This window comes from Antechinus flavipes, chromosome 1 (genome assembly GCF_016432865.1).
Source record: "Antechinus flavipes isolate AdamAnt ecotype Samford, QLD, Australia chromosome 1, AdamAnt_v2, whole genome shotgun sequence".
In the NCBI taxonomy this organism is placed as follows: domain Eukaryota; kingdom Metazoa; phylum Chordata; class Mammalia; order Dasyuromorphia; family Dasyuridae; genus Antechinus; species Antechinus flavipes.
In genome coordinates, this window is record NC_067398.1 from 537,875,636 (window position 1) to 537,900,763 (window position 25,128).

Below are 25,128 nucleotides of genomic sequence, written 5' to 3' on the forward strand. Positions count from 1 at the left end.
CATGTGAGTATAGCATTTGACACTATAGATTATCTTTTTTTTTTTTTTGAAACAATAAGGATCAAGTGACTTGCCCAGGGTCACACAATTAATAAGTATCTGAAGGCAGATTAAAATGCAGGTCCTCCTGATAGCTATTCTATCCCCTTCTACACAGAGCCCCTCCTAGGATTGTCCTTCATGACAACTCTCTCCACTCCCTTGGTTTTTGTGTTCCCTTTTTCTGATTTCTTGATCTTTGCTGATGTACCTTTAATACTCTGTCCTTGCTCTCTACATTCTCTTCCTTGTTAATTTTCATCTAAAGCTTCAATTATTTCTATGCAAGGGATTCCCAGATCAAATGAAATGTGTTTCGAGTGCTTTGCAAACTTTAATAAAGTGATATATACATGCTATTATTTTTATTAAATCTCTCAAGAGAACTTCAATACTGCCAGATAGCACTTGAAAGTTTCGACTGCATTTGAAAATCAATATATCCAAAATTCAACCCACCTTTTATCCGAAACCTTTCCCTTTCCCCAATTATCCTGTCACCAAAAACTTCAGAGACAACTTTGATTCTACTATTTTCCTCAAATTGTAAATCCCTGAAGATAAAGACTGTGTTATTTTTCATCTTTGTATCAATGAAGGCTTTCACAATATCTTTTCCCCAGTAGGTATGTTGTAGGATCAAAACATCATGAGTGAAAATTGAAGAAAAAAAATATAGTGTAGAGCTGATTAAAGATTCTAAAGGTCATTTAGTTCAGACCTTTCACAGAGGAGGAAAGTGAAGAACAGAATGGGGTAAAGTGGCTTTGCCTAAAGTGGGGAAGATGATGGTGAGTGAACTTCTATTCAAATTAACTTCTTTTAATTTCAAATCCAGCATTTTCCTCATTTTATCAGGGCTGACCCATCTGCTAAATTGATTAAAATTATTAGGTGCCGGGAAAGATATAAAAATAATGACATAGGTCGCTGCCCTGGAAGAGTTTAAAGGTAGTAAAGGAGATAGGATATAATTATTTGAATAACTATAACTCACATAAGAATAAAAAGTATTAAAGTATAAGTATTAAAAAAAAAGTATGTACATTGGGGTGGGGTGGGATCATAAAATTCTCATTAAGTGTACTGATAAAATGGATTAAAATTAAATCATGTAAGATATTAAGACTGTACAAGACCTGTAAAAGTTTAACGTTTTGAATTATTTCAGAGACTTGCATAAGAGTCATTTTAGTGTTTGTAGTTTTTGTGCATTCACCTCTGTAGACTAACTCTCTTTAGCGCGGCAATTTGAATATCTTTACGTAGAAGGTGGAGTGACTTTGGTCTTTCGGCTATAGCCGTTCCTTTTGAACATCTATGGGCTAAAATGTCTTAAAACTACATTTCCCCGCCCTTCCAAGATTGCAAGGTGCACTTTCTCAAAACCAGTAGGAAGGAGAAAGTCCACTCGATTTACACTGAGATCCGATCAGATAACAGGAAAACAAAAGTTGTCGAAGAGCTTCTCTATTAAATCGCCACAATTTATTTAGGAAAGTGATGTTTTTGAGCTAGTTTCAAGCACAGTACATAACTTTAGCTTGGGGCAATTGGGTGTAGGATAACATCTGATCATAGGCTGCTGACTGGGGAAGGACCTTGAATCCTACCTGTCTCCTCCACTTTGGGATCCTACCCCTTCCACTTTACAATTTAGGGAACTGAGGCTCCAAGAGTGACTAGCCCGAAGTCGGATACTCGGATCATCAATAACACAAGTTTAACCCGGTTCTGACTCCAAACTGCGCTCTTTCCGCAAGGTTCAGCCCCACGAGGAAAAAGATCAACGGGCTTGGGGCTGTTTCTCCGGAAGATAGTGAAGGAATTGAACTTGAATCTGGTTACAATAAGCTTCCCTCCGGTCCTCCCCTTCCTTCTTCCCCCTCCATACACACACCGCTGAGTGGGGTAGGGAATGATTAGCGGTTTGAAAGTGAAATATCCGGAAGGGAGGGAAGGAATCTCCTCTTGCCCGCTCCCAGGCCCCTCTCCTATGAGTCAAACTTCCCAACTCAGCAGCCCAGAAGAGAACGGATTACTTTCTTTCCCCTCCCCCAGCCGTCCTTTACAGTTCCATCCGGGTGCTTCGTGGGGGGTGGGGGTGGGGAGAAACTGGGGGTGTTCTGACGTCATTAGGGGGAGGAAGCTGGAAGCTACACGCGACCCCTCTAAGGGGGAGCGGGAGGGAGTGGCGGGGAGACCCTTCACGCCCTTCGGAGAAACCATAATAGAAGGGGGTGATGTATTTTATTAATTTCTTCATCTCCTAGATGTTTGGTTCATGGTAGAAGCTTGATTTATGACAACATCTTCATTTTAATAATTTATATATATTTTGTTTATTTTAGTTTTTTTCTTTTATCATCTTCTTATCCAGAACATCTCTCATCCTTGACTTCTTCCCCCTTTGCTTTGGCCCCAAGTGATAGAGGCTGGAGGGACGCGCAGCCGCGGTGGCCTCGGGGCGGCACCGCGGAGGGGCGGGTGACGCAGCGGCCGTCGCTGCCATTTTAAGTTGTTTGTTCTCGCTTCTTTCCTCAAACGCGTTACTGCCCCGGCCCGGGAGGCGCTTGCCGCCGCCGCCGCTTCCGCAACCACCGGTGGGGGTGGGAAAAAAAAAAACAAACCCAAAACCGAGGCTGTGCCACCGTCGACGTCTACCACCCGCTGCTGCTTCAGCCTTTTTTTTTTTTTTCCTCCCCCATCATCAACCTCGTCCTTCTTTTCCTGAGAATCCGGAGCCCGCTCGTAGGGGGAAGAGAGAAGCGAGAGCCGATGCTCGGACAGGAATAACTTTAATTCTTGGGGCTCACTCGGCTGACGGACCTCTTAGTGCAGGATCCCCTCCCTTCCCCTCCCCCACCGCCAGCGCCATTCCCACCCCCCTCTCTCCTCCTCCTCCACCTCTTTCCTCTTGTCTTCCTCCTCTCTCCCTGCCTACTCCCCAGTCGAAGCCACCGCCTCCTCCTCAGCTGCCGCCCGGGGTGCCGAGCTAGACTATGGGTCCCAGGTGGGGGCTGAGCGGCGGCAGCAGCGCGGGCGGCCCGGTCACAGTGCGCACTGCAGCAGGGATGGAGGGGCTCAGTTGGCTGGTGGTTTTCTCTTGACATGGCTCCTGCCCGTGCTGCTAGCAGCGCCCCCGCCGCCGCCGCCTCTTCCGCCGCCGCCGCCACCGCTCCGCCCGCAGGCTGCGGTTAAGAAAGCCCGAGCCCATCCCACCCGAGAGAGAAAAGAGAGAGTCGGTCAGTGAGTCCCGGTCTTTTCGGGGACACAGAGGGAAGGGGATCCCAGCCCAGCCAAACTGCCCAAGCCTGCCCCTAGCCCTCTCCTGTTTTTGTTTTCCTAAAAGAACAAAAACAATAAAAGAATCTTTTCCCAGTCCTCCCCGAACCCTAAACCAATATTTGGGAACATGATCTGCCCAACATGAGGGAAGACTAAACGAAAACCGGGATTTTTTTTTTTTACAAGGTGGGTGGGGGAGGGTCCGTTTTGTTAAATTTTTTTTCTAACTTTTATTAATTGTTAACTTTAATTTTTTTTTCCATCCACCCCTACCGGGGGCTGGGGGGCTGGAATCGCTTCCACGATGAGATGAACGAAACCCCGAGTGACCCTAAATTTCCCGTGGTGCGAGTGAGTCGCTGAGGAAAAGGGGGTGGGGGCGGGGTAGAGGGCAGGTGGTGGCCCTGGCCATTGCCTGGGACGAGAGAGCCAACCTGCCCTGCCATGCTAACCTACAGCTAAATCGCACTCCTCACCCCTTAGAGTGAGCAAGGGCTGTAAGACGGAGAGGGTCAAGTTCAGTAAGGAACCCTGGGGAATGTAGCACACTCTTCACTGGGCTGGGGGGAATCTGGATCCCGGACTTAGATCAGATCTCACTGCAGAGCGGGAATAATCATTCAACGGTATTTCTCTATCCCCTCTCCTCCTGCCATCATGATCCTCCTTGGCAGCAGCTGCAGCCGCCTGAGGGTGAAAATGTGGGTGATGGGGAAGTTGGTAATGACTCCGCTGTTTTTTCTGTTGGCTCCTTTGGGTAACAGCTGCCCGCCCCCGGTGTACACTGTAGTTTATTGCAGGGAAATCCTGTACCTCTCTTCCTTCTCTACCGATTTCGCACTTTCCTCTTTGCTCTCCACCAAGTGTAATCAATAACAAGCACTGGCGATACATAGCAATAGTGAAATCTGAAATACTAACCATAATTAACTACCACAGCCATGGGTCTGGCTGGGTAAAACCCAATTGGATATTTCAGTTTCATTCACTTACCCTTGAAAAAAAATCGGGGATCAGTTCCCCCTTTACCCTTCTGATCCTCTAACTTTTTAAACGGGCCAAAAACCAAACTAACCCCACCAGATGGATTTAAAGGATTGGGCTGGTGTTAGCTGCGTTTTATTGTACACCTAAATCTTGATGAAAGGCTTCTAATTTTATTTACCTCAACCCTCTTTATTTTGGCAATTAAGTTGTCTCCCATAAATGTGTGTTCAAAATTTTTGATTCAAACTCTTTCCTCTCTTTTCTACCCTTCCCCATTCCTATCCATTCCAAAATCTTATTGTCCAAGACACGATTGGATGGCAATTTTTTTGTTAGCCCTCTAATATGATAGTCACCTAATAATTGCCTGGGGTGCATTTTTTGGGTTACAGCTATTTTAGCTATTCAATCATATTAGCAGGAATAAAACGACTTGTTTCTGTTGTACTGAGTCTTAAGAAAAAGTGCCCATAGTTTAGCGACAGTTTCCAAAGGCTTTAGTACCATCTGTATTTTACAAAATGGGGGACCCAAACTCCCGGAAGAAACAAGCTCTGAACAGACTTCGTGCTCAGCTTAGAAAGAAAAAAGAATCTCTAGCTGACCAGTTTGACTTCAAGATGTATATTGCCTTTGTATTCAAGGAGAAGGTAACTTAAAACTTAAAACTTTTGTTCCATGAACACTTGGGTGACTTTAACTGTTAATAAGTATGCATACTAATATTTGAGAAAGTTGTTTATAACTGACATTGCCCCTGCTCCGTATTTCTCAGTTCCAAGGTGATTATAGTCTATGAACATGAAGTATCCCAAAACACATGTACTTTGGTTGGGGTTGGGAAAGGAGATATTTATCTACTTGTAATCAGTTTTGTGCACTTGTAGCATTCTTGAATTCATTGTAAGTTTATAGTCATATGTAAATTATTGAATGCCAGGTTAAAAAGTAACATTTGAATTACAGGTATTAGAATTATTTAAAGAGACTGATTGGTACCAAACTATTGCTTTACAAAAGCCAATAACTACTTTATGAGAGGATTTCATGTCATCTTCCACTTAGCATAAAAAGGGAATATCCACAAATAGCAATTATTTTATAGAAACAAATCAATACCACAATTGATTAATATTTTATTTGGAAAACAATTGTAAGTTTAAAACAATTGTTTTTAAGGCCAACTTCTAGGATTGGACAGTACAAAGTTTTGGAATACTGAATATTCTGAAGTTTAAACATAACACAATTTAGTTTTAAGTATCTTGGTTTAAATTAAACAAAGTAGCATTTTAAGTGAACAGCCACTGTTGAATTTTAAAAACTTTTTGTCAGGAAATGTTTATCCTCAGTAACAATGCTGTGCACATAGTAGGCACTTTTTAACATTTGTTGAATGCCATGTGTGACAGTACATTTATGTTTCTTGGATTTGTCTGTAGATCACAATCCTATTGGCAAAATAACATTTGGCTTCACATTACCCAGAACTCTCCAACAAAAAAGTTCTTGATCCAAGATTAAATATGCATCAGGTGCCAAAGCAGTAAAGTTAGACCTTTTTGATTTTTGAAATGCTAGCTTCAAAATTGTTCCAACTTAGGTGTTGGCTACCATTACTCCATTTCCAATAATCAAATACATAAGTATATTGAACCTTTCTTTTGGATTATTTCAGGAAAAGCTGCTTTAATATGAGATAAATTAGGAATGAAATAAGAATACAATCTAGAAACTAAAATATTAGACCTTGAATTTGTTTTTTTTCCCTAGAAGATGGCTCAAACAAATAGATAAGCTTTGATCCTTGTGAAAATCTCATCTGGGTTTGACCCTTTAGTCTAAAGTATCTAGACAATTACTTTGACTACCATGGTAAATAGTTTCTTAAGGCCTTTGGATTTTAGCTCTTGGAATAATATTGTAGTTCTTAAAAATGTGCTACCCTTAAGTTGAGTTTTCATTGGTATTTGGTGTCTAAAAATGTTGACATTTGAAGGAGGAAAGACCAAAACTGAGCTGTCTGCTAAGTGGTAAAAGTTACATACTTAATCTTTAATTATTCTTATTTCTGCTAAGTGGTAAAAGTTATATATTTATTCTTTAATTAGTTTTAATTTTTTTAATAGATGGATTTTCTTTGTAATTTTGACATCAGGTTAAATTCTATTTGAAGGAGGCAAACTGCTACCTTGCTAGTAATATGCACTGACTTTAATGAAAATAGAGAAATGTTAGGGTATAAATTTAACTGAGTAAAAATAAAAATCGTTAATGTTTTTTCTCCAAAGTCTTGAATTTTTTGGGGGGGAGTATTTTTTAGCTATCTTATCTAAGAATATTGCTAGTTTAGAATGATTGTGTTTCACACTAAAGTTTTAACTGGCAGTTACCAAATTGTATAATTGAAAACTTAAGTTAATACAAATTTTTTTTTAGAAGAAAAAATCAGCACTTTTTGAAGTGTCTGAAGTGATACCAGTCATGACGAACAATTATGAAGAAAATATTCTGAAAGGTGTGCGAGATTCCAGCTATTCCTTGGAAAGTTCCATAGAACTTTTGCAGAAGGACGTAGTACAGCTCCATGCTCCCCGCTACCAATCCATGCGAAGGGTAAGAGTCTTTATTTTTCCTTGTGCTCGTCTTGATAATGGTAGAGTTTTAGAGATAATTTGATTAAAATAAATTGTTTAGATGGAAATAGCTACTTTGGCTATAATTTTTTTTTGTAGTAAACATCACTGTATTATAACTTTTAAGAAAGAGCACACTGACAAATTGACCTTGAATCAACTGTGTATTTAGTAGCATAACTTGAAATTCAGGTTATTTCACAACTCTCATTGGGCCAACTTATGTCTATAAACTGTGGTAAACTTTGTCAGTCAATGGTCAATTAAAAGCAAGTGAGTTTTAATTTTTAATTTATTAATTTACCCTTAGGGCATTATTGTCTGCCAGTTTGCTAGCTTTCTAAACTTGGAGAGAGGTGATATTCCCCTATGCATATAGATAGCCAAAACCACACTAAATTTCAGGTCTCTACTGCTTTTAATTGTTCCTATATTTTTTGTATTTAGAGGAATGAACCAGGTTCATAGTTCTGCAAATACTATTTTTGGGAAACCAATTACACTATTAAATGACTAAAATACTTTTTTTAGGCTCAAAGATTACAGTCATATACCAAAATAAAGGATAGCCTTTTTTCCTCCCTTTTCCTTCTTTAAGCTGTTCAGCTTTTCTTTTTGTAGCTTTGTTTTGTATTTACTGGTTTTGAAATTACTGGTTGTTTTTTTTTTTTTTTAATGCCAAATGATTATCCACACAGGACTATAGGATCTAAATTGAAAATCTATTTAGAATAGTATGGTCCTACAAAAAAAAAAAAAAAAAAGAATCTCTTATATAGTGGATAGAGAATAAGGTTTAAAACCTTGGGACACTTGATTTCAAGTACTGCCTTTAACCTTATTAACTTTGGGATCCTTAACCTACTTAACTTGTTAAGTGCTCCAGGGCAACTCTGAAAGTGTAATTGAGGAAGTTTCCATCTTTGGAGTAACAATGGATAAAGTCACGTCAGGAAACTAATCCTTTCCCCCAAATAAAAACTTTATACTCACAGGAGTTTTATGATGATGGTTTTATATAATTTTTTGGTAAAGAGCTTGTCTGCTTAGCAGGACAAGAATATTATGGTACCAGGGACTCACTGCTTTTCAGACTTTTTAACTCTTCAGCACATGTAATAATTTTAAAAGCATTGATGGTTTATCTGATTGGGGGAAAGGGTCTCTATTCTCATTAAGATTGTGGCCAAATATAAAATAAATATTTGCTATTCCCTCAGATAGAACAGTACCAACTGTTGCTGATAAATGTTTTCTTATTATTTGTAACTGTTGTCCATATCTTTCTCTAAAATTGCCTACAGTAGAGCCAATTGGTGTCCTAAGAACTTTTCTCTCTAGTTTACCTTAAAAAAAAAATTAATCTTTTTTTATAATTGGATTTTTATTTTGAATTTAAACACCAAAAAAGCATCTCCACATACAGTAGAACAGAGATCCTATATGGAACTGTTAATTGTCATTTCATAATGCATACTTTAAAAAATCATGTAATAAATTTAGTTTCAAAACTGTTCTGTCTGTGCTTCCTTTTTCTTTGCACTCTTAAAAAAAAAAGTTTCAGTAGGCCCTTCCTTTTTTGGTATTACTGTTGGCCAACTCTCCCCATTTCCCACTTCCAAATTAAGAAAGAATCATCCTTGTGACAATAAACATAGCCAAACAAAAAAGTGAATCCACACAATAGTCATGTTTTTAAAAAATTGTCTCTTTCTGTATCTTTGTTTATCCCCTCTCTTCCCCCTCCCCCAATAGTATTTTGTTTTTCAATTACATGTAAAGATAGGTTTCAGCATTAACTTTTATAAGATTTTGAGTTCCAAATTTTTTCTCTATTCTTCCCCCCTCTCCAAGGAAGCAGGCAATCTGATATAGATTATACATGTACAATAGTTTAAACCTATTTCCATGTTATTCATCTTGCATTACCTTTCAGAAGATGGGTAGTATATTTTATAATGAGTTCTGGAGACTTGGTTAGTTGCAGCAATGAAATTCCTTTCAAAATTGTTTTCTTTACAATGTTACTGTTCTGTGTAAATTACTTTCCTGGGATTCTCCAAAATCATCACTCTAACATTGAAGCAATGTTCTTTTCTATTTCATATACATTTCTTTGCCATTCCCCTGTAGTCAGTCTAAGGGTTGATCTAAAGCACTTTTTTTTTAAATTTTCTTTTTAAAAAAAAAATTAAATTTTTTACTCTTGTCAGTCTTTCTTGACATTGACATTGATATTGAATGTGTATTATTAGTCAGATACTTGGTTTGTTAATTTATTTCTTTTCCTGCAAACCCTATTCACGTCTTTTTTTGGTTGTACATTTTTCTAATTCTTCCCTGAATTGTGAGGTAGTAAGCAGTAGCTTACTATGTAGCTTTCTATTGTCCTTTGGATAAATTACAACTTTAATTCTTCAGAGACCATTTAGTAAAACTTAAGGTGCAGTTGGATGAGTAGTCCAAATCTTACTATTTTTTTTTTAATAGGGGGAAAAAATCTACAGGTTTTCAATATAGATTCATATTAAGGTTATTCAGAACTTTCAGTCATGTCTGATTCTTCATGACCCTCTTAAGACACTGTATTTCATTTAAGACAGTGCTTCCACAATTCCCAACTTCTTGAAACAAAGGCTGTGTTCTTTAACACTGATATTGGCTAGTGATGCTTTGTAGCTTTGAAATGTAGACTGATAAGCACAATGAGGCTAGGCTTTTATAAATAATATACTCTTACTCTGAGAAGGAATGGAAAAAGGATGAGGTTATGCACATAGAATTCTGAAATGAGAGTTCAATTATGCGATAACACTCCTTGACATACATTAGGGACTTAATAAATGCTTAGTTGACTAACTCTATAGGAGTGGTTCATATTATAAATCACAGATCACCCAAGTTCACTAGAAAGCTGGAGTTAGGTTATGATTTAGGAATAACTGGACTAAAAACTCCATAATTTTTAATATACATTTTCTACTTTTATATATCTCAGTGCCTTGTAAAAATTCTTTATATAAGTACTACTGAATATATCTTTGTTTTTGTTTAGTAAATTAATCCTGCTGTCTGACTGACTCTTCCATAACCCCATTTGTAGTTTTCTTGGCAAGGATAATAATGGTTTACCATTTCCTTCTCCAGCTCATTGTGTGGATAAAAAACTAAGGCAAACAGTGTTAATTGACTTGTCCAGGATCGCACAGCCAGGATTTGAGACCAGATTTAAATTCACTTCTTCCTGATTCCAGGCCAAGCCCTCTTCGCTGTCAAACATATAAAAATGTTATATTAAAGAGTAATTGGAGTAAGAGTGATAACAGTGACAATCTAACTTGGAGAAGATGATTATAGATGTGATTTAGGGACAGTGTTGCTTGTCTATTCAACTCTTGGATAGAGACGGATTACTACTGTATTTAGGTATGAAATAGATATATTAAGACATTTAGCGATTTTATTTGCATATAGGTTCTGTGATAAAGCATAGCAACCTTTAATATGTGAATTAAGTATTTATGTAGCCCTACTAACTTAAAATTTATAAAATACTATATGTTTTCTTCACTTTAGGGATTCTATTGCTGTACTCTTTAACAGAGGGTGATAACTTAGTGTTTTCTATCTTTTTTATAGGATGTAATTGGCTGTACTCAGGAGATGGATTTCATTCTTTGGCCTCGGAATGATATAGAGAAGATTGTCTGTCTCCTATTTTCTAGGTGGAAAGGATCTGATGAGCCCTTCAGGCCTGTTCAGGTTTTTATTTCCACAATTCTTTGAAACATAATAAAATACAAGTGCTTTAATTAAGTCTTTTTTTGGATTGAGCAATACTATGTGTCAATTAGGAACAATTTTAAAACATTAGGAACACTTAGAATGGGAACACAATCCCTGGAAATTTTAAAAGAAAAACCTGAGAGAGGAAATGCTGTCTGATTTGTGCTTAGATCTTCCTAGATGAAGGAAAATAAAGGACAGCTTGTTAAAGGGAAAAAATAGGAATCCTCTCAGCAGAGGACAGTGATTGATTCCTGAGGGGTTATATGGGAATATATTTCACGTTCTTTGTCCGAAAGGTACCTGTTCATTTGAGGGGATTGATCTATTTGTAGGCTCTTCCTAGATTGGAGGGAAGCAGGGGGCAATAAGAATGTTGAACCATTAAGGGGGGGGTTCAGAAAATGAGTGCTTATTAGTGAATATTAATGAAAAGAATAATTACAGATGAAATGTAATTCTGGAAAACTCGCAATACAAGACAGACATATACATTGAAGTTGTCACTAATGTTAAGATATTTGGATAGATGATGAAACAAGGATGTCTAATAAAAGGTCCACTTGACTAAGATTGAATTTTTGTGGGCTGCTCAGAAAGCTTGACTCTTGAAAGGATGAATCACTTTGGTTCAGCAGTTTAGATAAAGATGAAAAAATAACTAAATTGTCATTTTGAAAGTCCCATTGATAATTATTAACATGATTTAGGATGGTAGGATTAAATAATCTTAAATTTAACAAGGTGATTTTTAAAGAATATATTTCTATACAGTAGGGGAAATTGTTTATTGATATGTCAGTTATAGAAAAGTATTCTCAAAAGTTTCAGAAATCTTTGGCCTGTAGGGTTAAAATCTTGAGATTCATTGAGATATATAGCACAGCAGCATTTGAAAAAGTAGATTTGGTGTATTTCATATCCTATTATGTATTGCTACACTCTTTAATTCCAGAATTAGTTCAGTAGACCAAGGCAGACTTTCTTTATTACATATTTTTTAGCTCCAATACTTTATAGGAGAAATGAATGTAAAATTTAGTATTTTTAATTTGAGAATGAGGTGGTTTTTTTTTTTAACTTGAAACTACTTTCTTCTACATGCCTCTACATATGTATATACTGCACACTGTAGCTATAATGAAATAATGGCAACATAGAATATACAGACATTAGGTTGTAGTTTTGGAATTTGAAAACTATTAGGGATCTTCTCCAATCCTCTCACTTGATTGAAGAAATTCATAGTTTGAATATGATTTGTCCCAGTAGCATAGCAAGAATTGGAGCTCAAGTTCTCAAGTTTGAACCTAAAAGCCAACCTTAAGGGAACAAAAGGTGGATAATGTCAACTCAATCTTTTGAACCAATATTGGCGCATTTCTTCATGCCCCAAATTCCTAATTTCCTTTAATTTGGTATGCAGATGTTTTAAGCATGAATTTAAGTTTTAAATGTCTAATTTCAATTTTATTACTTGTCAACAAAGTATTTCACAAAATTTTATCATAGAACTTTGTGGATAAGAATAGCTGTGTACCAAAGATAATACATTTGGGTGGATCTGGCATTGGTTGAATGACTAGATCCAAAGTAGAGTTCATAATAATCGAATAGCTCAGTGTCAACTTTGAGGGTATGTATTTACTAAGGACTCTCAAGAATCTGACTTTGCTTGATTTTATACATTCTTCAACAATTATGAATGTTATGGCTTAAATATAGATGACTTACTTATTTAATTTTCAAGAGACAGCTTTAGAAAGGCAGACATAGGGTTTGATAGAAGGGCAGATTTCTTGATGATTATAGGTATTCAAGAATGGAATGTTTTGGGAGGTATAGTAAATTCTGCTTTAATTTTATTTCATCTAGCTTTCACTTTTAAGTAATAAGTACAAGTTGGACCAAATAGCATCTGTGTTCCCTTCTGATTCTAAAATTCTGTTAAGTAAAAGCCAGAATTTTAGCTCAGAACCTTTTGCCCAATATAGTATGCTTTCTGCTGCGTTGTTTCTGCTGTGTTATAATACCTTTTTAATAAGTCTTTTGATTTATCAAATGTTTTTCTTAACTCCTCTGGGTTTTTTAGGCACCTTATTTATCACTGTTTCCTGTTAAAATGGAGTGTAATGTATGATTGTACAGCATTCTTTCTTATAATAGGCCAAGTTTGAATTTTATCACGGTGACTACGAAAAACAGTTTCTGCATGTACTGAGCCGAAAGGACAAGACTGGAATTGTTGTCAACAATCCTAACCAGTCAGTGTTTCTCTTCATTGACAGACAGCACTTGCAGGTAAAAAACTTTGTAAGATTTTGTTCGAAGCGCCTCAAAACTAGAGATGTGACCTTTGCCCTTGAATTAATGTTTTACAAGTAGTTAACATATATGTATTTAAAAACTTAAATTTTCTAATAATCTGCAGGTTCTCTTAGTCTTATGACAATCTTATAAAATTTACCCCTTCTAAAAGTTGAAATAAATAATGGTATGGATAAATTGCATAGTTAATTGAAACTTAAAAGGTGTAGAGACATAATACAACCTTCTTCACCCTCTATATCTTTTAAGGCAGGTTTTCCAGATCAGATTTAACACTTCTATTTGCCTTTATGCTTATATAATATTAGCTCTTAAAAGTCACCAGCCTGCTAATGACAATGGAGTCAGGAAAATCTGAGTTGAAATACAATTTTACTTAGTGTAGTTATGTGACTTTGGGCAAGTCACTTAACCTCTGCCTCAGTTTCCTCACTGTAAAAGGGAATCAAAACACCTACTTTACAGGATTACTGTGAGAATCAAAACAAGATACTGTAAAGTACTTCACTCAGGAAATGACACAGTGTAGGTTCCTAATTATTGCTTGTTTCCTCCCTAGAAAGCTTAACTATTTTTAACGTTAAACATATAATTATTACAAGTTTGTTTTTTTTTTTTTTTTACAAGTTTTACAAGTAAATGGTACCTTAAAAATATGATGATTCTATTAAAATTCTTGCTAGTACTTGGTTTATTTCTAGTTAGGCAAATAGTCAGAATTTTCTGATTTTCCTATCTTAGGGCGAAGAATTCTTATAAGCTAGTTTGTAGCTCTTGGAATTGGAACGAATACTCATTCATTTTTAAGGCCATTCTTACATTAAGCTGTTGCCTTCCCACTACTTCTACTTCCCCATTTGATATTTTCTTCCCCTTATAGGTGCCTAGTTATGTCTTCTCCTTTCCCTTTTCCCTTTCAAAAATCTTTCAAGGAAGGATCTAAAATTCATTCACATTAAGGTAAAAATGATTAATATATTCTTCTAAGATACTTATTACATTTTTTAAAAAAAGACAAAAGTTTTCTATTTCACCATGAGATTTTTATGGCAACAGCAATTTTGAAGCATAATTCTTGGCATATATTAGGTACTTAATAAATGCTTGTTTGATTTGAGGCAAAAGGATAATTTAGATTCTGAAGTCACCTGGCATAACTTTTTGCAAGTATATAAGTATCTGATTCAGAAAGTTGGCCCTGAAAGTAATATTTTGTTGAACAAATTAAATTTTTGGAAATTTAGAATGAAAACTTTTTCATCCTAATGTTTGCTAGGATGCACTAATTTTTTGTCTGTGCAGATCATTTCATTTCTCAAATGTTAAGTTAAATCTAGATCCATTTCTTTGTTTTATATTGGCTAATGTATCTCCCTGTCTACTATTAGCACTAGATTTTAAAATTAATCTCCAGTATCTATTTCATGATTGAAAGTTGTCCTCTAGTTTTTGCTTCTAATAATCTGATTTTGTTGTTGTATATATTTTTTCTTTCTTCTGTAGATATTATTCAGTAAACCAGTCTTTATTAAGTGCTTACTATGTGCCAGGCACTATACTAACCACAAGTAGTGCAAAAAAAGACAGAAATATTGCCCCTGCCCTCAAGGAGTTCTACTGAGTAGATAGGAAGTAGTTTAGCTCTTGGCTAGGCTTGTAAGAAGACACTTGTAAGGGAGATTCTACCCTTCTTTCAGAGAGTAGCATTTGAATTGAGTCTTAAAGGAAACCAAAAGCCAAGTCATGGAAGTGAGGAGAAAGAAAATTCCATGTATGGGGGATAACTAGTTCAAAGGCATGGTATTGGGAGATGGATAATAAGTGTAACTATAGTAGAGTTCATGAAAAGGGAGTCTTAAATATTTTTTGTTTTTTTGTAAAGGGGGAGTCTTAAAATATAAGAGAAGTGGAATGGTGGAAAGGGGTCAGAACTTAAAAATCCCTAAATGCTAATAGAATGTTTTTATATTTGCTCCTGGAGGTGATAGGGAGAAGTGGTTACACACAAATTTTAGAAAAATTACTATAGCAGCTGTATAGATTGGAGTGGGGAGACTTGATGCGGAAGTTCAATTAGAAGGGCATATTATATAGTAGTTCAGGTGAGAAAGATAAAAGGGATGTATATGAGAATGGTTGTGAAGATAGAAATGACAAGATTTGACAATGGATATCACATGTATGGTATGAGTCAGAAAGACATTGAAGCTGGGAGCCTGGATAAGTAGAATGATGATGCTTTGCTTTAAGTAAGAGGGGAGGATTTTGAGGGAAAAGGAGGGAAATGGGTTGTTTGGACATGTTGAGTAAGACCTCAAGTTTGAGTAGTGCTGGTGTATAGATTGGAGAACCCATTTGTGTAGAGGTATGAAAAACTACAGTGAAAAAAGGCCAACCACAAAACCTTAGTTAAGGAATGTGAAGTGGGTGAAGATCCATCAAAGCAGATTGAGAAGGAACCATCAGATAAATAGGAGAACCAAGACAGACTGATATCAAGAAAATCCAGAGAGGAGTATCTAGGAAGAATGAGGTAGGAAATGCAGCAGAGATCTAAGGATGACTAAGAAAAAGTAATTAGATTAATCATTTGGGAGATCATTAATAACTTTGGTAAACTGTTTCTGTGGAATGATGAATTTGGAAGCTATACTGTTGTAAGTTCTGTCCTTAGAATTAGATTGTTATTTTAATTAAGGCCAAGACAAGTTTTAATTTCTTCAATGTGAAGGTCAGCACTACATGGACTTAACAAATGGTATTTGATGTTATTCTTACACTGTAATAAGTTTAAATATCATTTTTTAAAAATTCACTAATAAAAGTCTTTTTTTTTCAGACTCCAAAAAACAAAGCTACAATCTTCAAGTTATGCAGCATCTGCCTGTACCTGCCACAGGAACAGCTCACCCACTGGGCGGTTGGTACCGTTGAGGATCACCTCCGCCCTTATATGCCAGAATAGAGTACTGGCCAGCAAAATGGGGAAGATCACAGAATGCAGCAGCGATTTTTTTTCTTGTTTTCTTACCATTTTATTCTTTCAGAGTTTAGAAGAAAATGGACTCATGCACAGAACACTATACATTGTGAAACTTCTTCATCCTGGATCTTTCTTTTATCATTTGTATCTTGGAACTTAAAAAAAAAAAAGATGTCTTCTGCATGGACCTTGTGAAAGAAGATGCTTTGCATATTTCTGCATTGCATCAGCATCTTACTAAAATGTGAAATGAAAGGACTGTTGTACACTGAAATGCTTAAATGTATCTGAAAGCACAAGGTGAAATTCATTTGTGATGGTCTTCCCATTTGTGCTGGTTATGCCTCCCCAACATTTTGTCATCAGTATTCAGAGGGTGAGAAGTGAATGTAACAGGTATATACATTTTTTTAAAAAGCAGCCTTAGCTTGCTGTAATCAGTTATAGACCACTGTCCAATTCATTCTAATGAACAGAAATGATTGCTACAATAGTAGTGGGGAAAGAAATCTCACATGAAAAAAGAATCTCATTCATTGTAGGCATTTGCCTCTTATTTTTGCTGGGTCATGTTTCATTTCCTAGCACTTCGATGTGTCTTTTTCAGATCTCTTTCCCCAAGTTGCTGTGTAAAAGAGTATTCTGCTGAGTGGATACAATTATACACATTAAAGCAGACTTGGAGTCTGAAGTAGCTTAAAGCAGCTGTTAAAATTAAGACAAAATATATTTATAGCTGCAAAAAAAAAAAAAACAAAAACAAAAAAAAAAAACCACACATGATAGAATTTTTGTTTTCTTGAAGAGATGACACTTTTTAAAAAGCTGGTAAATTGTGCAGGAAATACTGGTTTCTAAAATGTCATAAAAAACCCAGTAAGGTGTTTTTTTTGTTTGTTTTTTTGTTTTTTGTTTTTTTTTTTTTTTTGTTTTTGGGTTTTTTTATTTTTGAGTAGAAATTATAAAACAGTTGTGATCTTAAATTGTAAAATAGTGTTTTTGGAGTGTCAAAGTTGGTTCCGACAGAACATATTGTTAAGATTGTGCAATGAACCTAAGGAAGACTACTGTATAGGGATTTTTTTGTTTTTGGTTTTTTTTTTTTTTTTTTTTTTTTTTTTTTTAAATGAAGAAGGCTTTGCTTAAGGGTTAAGTACTTTATTGGAGTAAATTTGTATAAGCCTGCTCCTTTGGGGTAAAAATTAGTGCTTACCTGTTTCAAATTTATATTTAGCTTTTTTTTGGAATTGGAAAAACAGATCTAAATAAAATAGGTGAAAGCTATCTGACTTTGTATTCATGTGAAACATATACACAATGATTGGTTATAGCAAGTAGTTTGAGAAGGCAGGCTGGTATAAGAGAGAGCTCCTCTAAAAGTCATGAAGAACTGTGTTTAGGTCTTGGTATCTGATGCATAGTGGCTCTACATGACTTTAACCAGTTTTCTCTACTATTATTTATATAATGCTTTATAAAAATCATCGGAGCCTCACAACATTGAGGTGTAGGTGCTATTTATTATCATCTTACAGATGAGTAGGCTGGTTAGTTTAAATTATTTGTTTTAGGATCACACATTTAGCATATGAAACAGGATTTGAATTAGTATTTTCCTAAATCCAAGGCCAAACCTCTTATCCTCTTAAATTTGGTGTCACCTTCCCTTTCTGGCATGTGGTTAAAACATCAACTTGAGAAAATTGTAATGCTGGCCTTATTGCCCATTACTTTATTACCTCACTTTTTTTAACCGTCAATCTTAAAACATTTCATTTTAGATGTTACAGTATTTCATGTTTAAAGTAAAATGAAAATGATAATTAAACTATATATTCAAATAGTTGCTTTTTCTTCTAAAATAGGAAAGCTACTCAAATCTTGTTTTAAAGGCTTATGTTTAGAGCCTCAAAGTATTGATTCCACATGACTCCTTTGTCATCAGTTAATGAATTTAAGTGGAAGCTCCAATAGCCACATTTACCTAAGATTTTTAACAAGATTTAAGTTATTTTAGGAATGAAATTTTTGAATTTTTCTGTTACAATGACAGGTAATTTCATTTCCTTTAACAGTAGATGGGGATAAAATCCCAAAATCTACTTTGCTGTATATATGTTGAGGGAAATGAGCGTTTTATTAATAATCTATATTTTATTACAATCTAGATTTTTGACTTGGTGCCCTTGATAATGAAGTTTTAAAAATGGTATCCTAGACCCTGAACATTTGCAATTTTCACCTTTCCACTAAAGTAATTTGTACTTTTTGAGTCGTGTAAGGTTGATTAGTTCTATAACTGAAAGGGATCATTCCCTGCATACATTTGTCCAAAACTAAGTTCCATTTTAGTACTCCACCACAGTTGTCAGCTGGATATTCTGCTTCAGTTTTAGATAATTTTTGCTTTTTGAATAGCTTTCACAGAATTTCACAACTAAAATCATTTATTTTCAAAGTTAAACTTTTACAAATAGGTTACTTATTCAAACAAATACAATGAAATTATGACCAGCTGCTTTTTGAAAAACAGCTTTAAAGAAAAGATATTTTTAGCTTCCTAGGTGTTTCGTGTGTCTGCCTTGTGCTACCAACTTTCCGGTGGTCTTGTTTGTCAGGTCCACACTTGCAAAGGCAAGAGTTTTTCCTTGCTTCAGAATGTGAGCAGCAATCAAGATTTCTTCTCCTATTTTAGCTGGGGACAAATATCTTGAATGAAAACATAACAGACATAATTAATGGAAAGAGACATGACTAATTAGTTCACTTCACAACTGCTAGGCATTGTTCATACTAAAATAAATTTAAGCAGTAAAAGACATTTTACTTTATCTAGATTGTCATCTAGAACCCAGTTTCTTAAAACTGGTTCATGAACCTATATGGAATCTCTTAACTGAATGTGAAGGTAGAGGAATTGATTTACTACCAGTAGATGTTTGATTTGAATACCTATTTTATATACCTATATATCCATGATCATATGAAAATTTCTCAGGTGAAAAGGAGTTGAGTGGAAAAAGTTATTAAGTTTTGATCTAGGAAGCCTTACATTTTACATAAGATGAACTGAAGCTCTCTAGGAGATTTAAGTGACTTTTCCCAAATTTAACTGAAAGTAGAACCACAATTTTAAGATATATTTACCAAAAGGAACTTTCTAAGAAAGGGTTTTTATACCATTGGGAACATAAATTATTTTTGTTTTATCCTCATAGGCTTATCTTAACCTTAATGCAACAATTCTTAAATTTCTTTGTTAGCAAGACCCCATTAAGTTCTTAAAAATTGAGAACCCTAATGATTTATTTCTGTTGGTTACATATGTATTGTGATGAAAATAATTTTTATATGTTAACCTCCCCCTACTCACCAGGGTCCCTACTGCCCTATTTCAAAAGCAACTACTTTTTCTTTCCTTGTCCACAAGAGACTCTAGGAAAAAGTAAAGAAAGATTCCACTTCTTATTTTAATTACATTTTAATTTTATAGAACCAATTTAATAAAGAATAAATTTAGACTTTTAAAATGGAATATAAACGCCAAGATACCATAAAAGTCTTACCAGTGCCCGTGCCACTGTGGCATATTTGAATTTGTCGTTCATTGAAATGACTTCCAAGTACAAATAATGATGAACAATTTACTCAGACTAGCCTAATTTCCCTTTCAGGTGAATCAGCTTGACAGTTACCTCCAGAGGTTGCCCAGCTGATATTTTTGGATATAAATACTTAAACAGAACGAAATTATGCTGGAAAATTTTCAGGGAGATTTCAGAATTATGTAAATTTTTTTTTTTTTTTTTTTTTTTTTTTTGTAATGAGGGATAAGGGATAAGGTTAAGAACCATGCTTGAGTCCAAGGAAAGAAGAAGTGTTAATAATCTCATTTCTTGCTCAGATGGAATAAAATAAGAACCAAGAAAAACCTTTCCTTTTCAACTTTAGAAACTTTAAAAAAAAAAAAAAAAAGCATTAACTTGAACTCTGCCCTAGTGTATTTGTAACCAACAATTTAAAAGAATTTGTTTCTTCCTATTTTTATTGGTGAGTGTGAAAGTCACCCACATTTTTCTGATGTTCAGACCAGCATCTTTTTTATGCTTGTATGGTTCATTTTAAAAAAATAATTATTCCTTTATGAGAAAGGAAGGTTTGACTCTAGCTTATATATTTACCATTTGGCAAATATTCTGACCTGAATACTCTCTCCTCAATACGGCAAAAGTATGGATCTCTCTTCTACTCTTAAAATGGGTCTTTTAGTATGTCTACATAGCAGATTTTCATAGGCTCAGGAAAGGATGCAAGAAATCCAAGAAGCTACCTAATTTCTATCTTCTCTTTTTTGCTAGGGATGTCCTTATTTAAAATATTACTATTATTTCAGCTATTTCTAACATAATTCTTTTCCTTTGGGATTTTATTTTGAGGCAATGTTCCATATTTACTTTGATAACTTATAGTATTGGATGTTGTGGAATTTATCGATACTTGGTTGTATATGAAGTTATGAAAGAAAATAAGGTATCCAACGTACACAGTGGTAAAATTTATAGCTTAAATATAGGCCAGTTAGGATTCTGTGGGCAGTCTTGAGATTTTCTCCATTTGCAATATATAAATTGGAGGGTAAGATAGTTGTTTTCATGGGTAGGGTAGCTATTCTTAGACCTAAAGCCATATTGCATCTAGAAATTTATAAAACTAGTTATTTCTCAAACTTAGTTTTATCTTAATAGGTCTTCTATCTCAACTGTTGTTATTAAAAATATATTAAGTGGGGCAGCTAGGTGGTCAGTGGATAGAGCACCAGCCCTGAAGTCAGGAGAATCCAAGTTCAAATCTGGCCTCAGATATTTAACACTTACTAACTCTGTGACCCTGGCCAAGTCACTTAACCCCAATTGCCTCAGCAAAAAATATATAAAGTACATACGTTATATTCATGTCCACGCTGACTCCAGGTTTTCCACTTTCTGTATTCATCAAAGCAACTGTAGATACAACATCTACCAGAGTTGCTGTTAAACCACCATGTAGAGTGCCCATCCTATTGGTATGTTCTTCTCCAACTTTCATTTCACAAACCACCTTTCCAGGACTTGTAGAAAGAATATTAACCTAAATGTACCAAAAAAATGAAAGTTGTTAACTAAATCAGTACATAATTTTATCAGATCAAATAATAACAATGTATTTCTGAGTGAACCTAAAGTTGAATCGGGCATTACATTTGATTCTCAAATATTGCATAAATTTTTAATCACCGATTAATTTTTTAAAGTAACAAAGCAAAACAGTCTCAGCAAAAAATGGTTATATACAATTGTGTTAGACACAAAAATATTTCTTGTATTAAAGCAGTAAACAAAAGTTATTGTTGATATAACATGGTCATTGCATAGACAAATGAAGTTGATAACGGCATCCTCACACTTAAGACCTGTATAGTAAATGCATCCATGTTCAATATTGTTAATATGACAACAATCACCATTTATGAAATAATTTTTATGAGCATTTTCCCCCCCACTTCTAGGCTGCCAACTCAGCTTGTTAATGAATCCTCCACTAAACATTTTGTGTTTTAAGTATTGTGCCTATATGTGGTGTCACAGTATTCCTTACCTTGAGGAGTTTACAGTCTGGTTGGGATGACAATTTAAAAGAATCAGAAAACAATCTTTGTTTAAAAATCTATAAAAATGTAATCAAATATGATTTAAAACCCTCAACTGTAAATGGAAATCATTAATGAAATTAAGTTTGTTTTTCTATCAGGTACCAAGTCTTGCGGAAATTCCTGTTTATAGAACTCCTATCTGGTCCTTCAGGAGGGCTAATGAACATATTAAATTTTGGCCATGTTATTTAGAGGTGGTATAATATGGATAGAGAGGTGATCTGGGAATATGCATAACTGGGGTTTAAGACCTGCCTCTGATACATACTGTCGGTTACACGGGTAAATTTACTTGACCTCTTAGGACTCCAGGCAATTCTTTCAGTACGATTGCTAATCTACATTGCTGACTGAGAAAAGGGGTACTCATCTGGAACTTTTCCTATCTACCAGGATGAAGTTACAATCTGGAATACACTCAAAAGTGTTAAAAATCAGCAAGTAAGCATACGTGAGGCACTTTTTACTATGTACCAAGGCATTATATTAAGCCCTGGGGATACAAAGAAAGGCAAAAGTATTTCTTGTGTTTGAACTGTTTTACCAAAGAATCAAGATTTGGAAGGGAGAAGATTTTAGTCAGTATAGGAGCGCCAGCCTGGAGAAATATTGAAGGAGTAGAAGAATTATTGGTCTCTATGAGGAAAAAGACCAGGGTTAAAGGCTATAAAGTATAAGGTGGAAATTTTAGTCAAATATGGTCAGACACTGACTAGTTAAAAGATTTTCACAGTTCGTAAGCATGGAAATAGTACATTTGTGAGTGATGACAAAGAGAGTATATTCATGTCTATGTGGGAGTGTCTGGAGTGAAGTAGACAAATAGGTCATATGAACTGAGTAGTTTGAGAATCCAGGAAGCTAGTCATTAAGAGAGAGAATTCATATTTATTCTGGGAGCCAGTTAGATGGCAGAGTGAATAGAGTATTGGCCCTGATGAGAGGAGGACCTGAGTTAAAAATCTGGCCTCATAAATTTACAAGCTATGTGACCTGGGCAAGTCACTTAACATTACTGACTCAAAACACAAATTATTCTGGAGTCCTATAATATGAAGATAAGAGTTGGAAAAGTGATAAAGACTGTAAACCAGACACTGAACTCATTAGAAAAAAAAAAAAAAAGGAAGGATGACTTAAGAGAGAGGGAGTGGTTTGGATTGAGTGATAAATTTGGTTATCACAAAATTCAAATAAGTTAATGAATGATGGTGGACAAGAGTCTGGAAGTGGCAATGGGGAGCAAAGACTTTTAAACCCTCTCTTCCCCATCTTGATCAATTAGTTGGGGAATATGATAAAAAGATGTGTGGTCAGTGCTGAAAGGGTGATTGGAGAAATAATCTTGCCAGGAAGCACTTAGGGCTTAGTGAATAATAGGAGACAGGAGGGAGAAAGGAAGAAATTTAAGATGAAGGGATGTTAGACATTGTAGAGCAAGAATTCCAAAGGTTAGAGAGGAAGGAATGGGCAAATCTGGAGGGGAACACTGTAGGGATAATGGTAGGTTAGAGTTGAGGTGGGTAGAATAAAGGGACAATATAGCTACAATAGGAGTACGTTATCAAACTTCACTCAAATTTAAAATGAAAGTTAAAATTCATGTCATATTTAGCTTTGCAAAATGATTTATACATCACTCATTTGAACTTTATCCCTATTATTATTATTATTATTACAAATAAGTAAACTGAGGTGGTTTTTCTTAATGTCATCACCCATAAACGTTCCATTTCTACATTGATAAACAATGAATTCTTTTAACTGCTTAAATAGAATCTGACCATCTTTGACCAAAGTTTCTATCTTTCTCTACATTTTACAACCTTTAATCCTGTTCTTTTTCTTCAATGAGACCACTATACCACTGAGCCCTCGATACTTTCCTAGACCATCACCCTTTATACTTTGCTAAAATTCGATTCAGAAAGTGAATCATGGTCATGGTCACAGTGCTCCTGTCACAGAACTGGAATTGACGAGGGGAACCTGAAACTGAAGGGGGCGGGGAGGGGGGCCAGAAACTCTCTCTGAAACTCCTTCAAGGAGAAAGTCTTCTTGAATTCTGATCTCTGTAAAAGACCCCGCAGCAACCCTCAGCGCTGAAATGATATTCTCTTTCAGCGTTTCCCTCTCTTTATCTTTCTCATCTATTTCCCTAACAAGCCGTTATACCTCTCTGTCGGGATTTCTCTGCTAAAAACTTTACTTCTCTGTCAGGATCTTGCCACCAAGGAATTCAGCTTTCTATTTAAGGATAAACAAAGGCTGACTTCCCAGTACCTCTAAAAACTTCCTTTACCAGTCTAGTTTTTCAGGTTTGTAAGTTCCTTTAGGAAGGACCTCAGCGCCTCCCAAAAGGGGTTCCCACAACTCCCTACCCTGCACCCGAATCCTAGGGGAATCTAAGGGAGCCAAACCTCATTTGGTTCTCTGAACCTCAAACCTTCCATTAACTTCATTATTTGATTCTCTGACTGGGAAGCCCTTACCTCATCAGAATTAAAGGCAGGATTCAAATTGAAGTCTCACATATTGACTTGTCATTAACATATCCTGCATGTTGACAAGGTGCTTTCATCTGGAATGTACCAGTTTCCTAGGCTTCTACCATCTACTTGCTTAGTCATGTCTGGAACAGAGTGTAGGCCATTCATACTGATGCAACAAATTCCTTATTTTAGCAAATGATTTATTGTGGGTCCCAAATTTGGTTACCAGGTGACTATTTAGAAGCCTCCCTGTAGGCAGGGTCGCCAGACAACAAAGACACTGCACTGGCCTTTCCCGTTTGGCAGCCGTGGTCACAAAGATGCTAGGGTCACCCTTCTACCATACTTGACAATGTGGAAAACAGGAACTTCATTAGGTGGTGGAGAAGACATTCCTAATGGTAAAGGAATTCTAGAATCTGGAAGCTGCAGGGAGCTAAGGGGGAAGGTGATGTAGAAAAAAGCAATCTGGTTATTGACAAGTCTGGCCCGTAGGACCAAGCTGTGTCGTAAGGAAAGAAGACTTCCGCAGTTGTCAGGGAGGAGTAAGTATATTGGAGTTTGGGGACCCTACGGCCGCAGCATGCCCACTCCCGCTCCCTCGTGCACGCGCTCTGCTGGGGCGACGAGCCCGCGGCAGGCTTCCGATACCTTTTCTATAACTCTATCAAAGCCACGCGTCTCCGCGAGAAACTTCATCACCTCCCGCAAGTTTTGCAGAGCCTGAGGACTCATCGCCAAATGCTGCTCAGCTTCTCAGCCCCGCGCAAACGGAAAACAGAACAGACAAACCAAAATAAAAAACAAAACAAAACAAAACCTTTCCAGGTAACCTTAGGAGCCGCAGCAGGTTACAGCTGCAACGTCTACTAACCCGACCTCCAAACTGACTCCAAAAGT

At 36.0% G+C, this 25,128-nt stretch overlaps 2 protein-coding genes across 2 annotated transcripts; one reads left to right on the forward strand and one right to left on the reverse strand.

Annotated features, from left to right (window-relative positions):
* The first annotated feature begins 2,546 nt into the window (after positions 1 to 2,546).
* C1H6orf62 (chromosome 1 C6orf62 homolog) lies at positions 2,547 to 17,331 on the forward strand. Its single transcript, XM_051970603.1, has 5 exons — positions 2,547 to 4,964; positions 6,754 to 6,930; positions 10,590 to 10,712; positions 12,903 to 13,037; positions 15,904 to 17,331. Exons 1-5 carry the CDS (start codon positions 4,836 to 4,838, stop codon positions 16,027 to 16,029), a joined length of 690 nt encoding a protein of 229 aa, XP_051826563.1. The 5' UTR covers positions 2,547 to 4,835; the 3' UTR covers positions 16,030 to 17,331.
* Positions 17,332 to 17,547: 216 nt separating this feature from the next.
* On the reverse strand, positions 17,548 to 25,088 carry ACOT13 (acyl-CoA thioesterase 13). Its single transcript, XM_051970604.1, has 3 exons — positions 24,880 to 25,088; positions 20,990 to 21,174; positions 17,548 to 18,756 (listed from the first exon to the last, which is right to left on the reverse strand). The coding sequence occupies exons 1-3, from the start codon at positions 24,961 to 24,963 to the stop codon at positions 18,600 to 18,602; spliced, it is 426 nt and encodes a 141-aa protein (XP_051826564.1). The 5' UTR covers positions 24,964 to 25,088; the 3' UTR covers positions 17,548 to 18,599.
* Between the last annotated feature and the right edge of the window lie 40 nt (positions 25,089 to 25,128).

Bases quoted from the DNA above. Each gene is read 5' to 3' on its own strand.
- ACOT13 (XM_051970604.1), bottom strand. From the start codon at position 24,963: ATGAGTCCTCAGGCTCTGCAAAACTTGCGGGAGGTGATGAAGTTTCTC. The intron at 21,175-24,879 runs GTATCGGAAGCC...TGGTACATTTAG, and splicing joins TTGATAGAGTTATAGAAAAG to GTTAATATTCTTTCTACAAG. The intron at 18,757-20,989 runs GTATGTACTTTA...TTTTCATTCAAG, and splicing joins AGCGTGGACATGAATATAAC to ATATTTGTCCCCAGCTAAAA.
- C1H6orf62 (XM_051970603.1), top strand. From the start codon at position 4,836: ATGGGGGACCCAAACTCCCGGAAGAAACAAGCTCTGAACAGACTTCGT. The intron at 6,931-10,589 runs GTAAGAGTCTTT...TCTTTTTTATAG, and splicing joins GCTACCAATCCATGCGAAGG to GATGTAATTGGCTGTACTCA. The intron at 10,713-12,902 runs GTTTTTATTTCC...TTCTTATAATAG, and splicing joins AGCCCTTCAGGCCTGTTCAG to GCCAAGTTTGAATTTTATCA.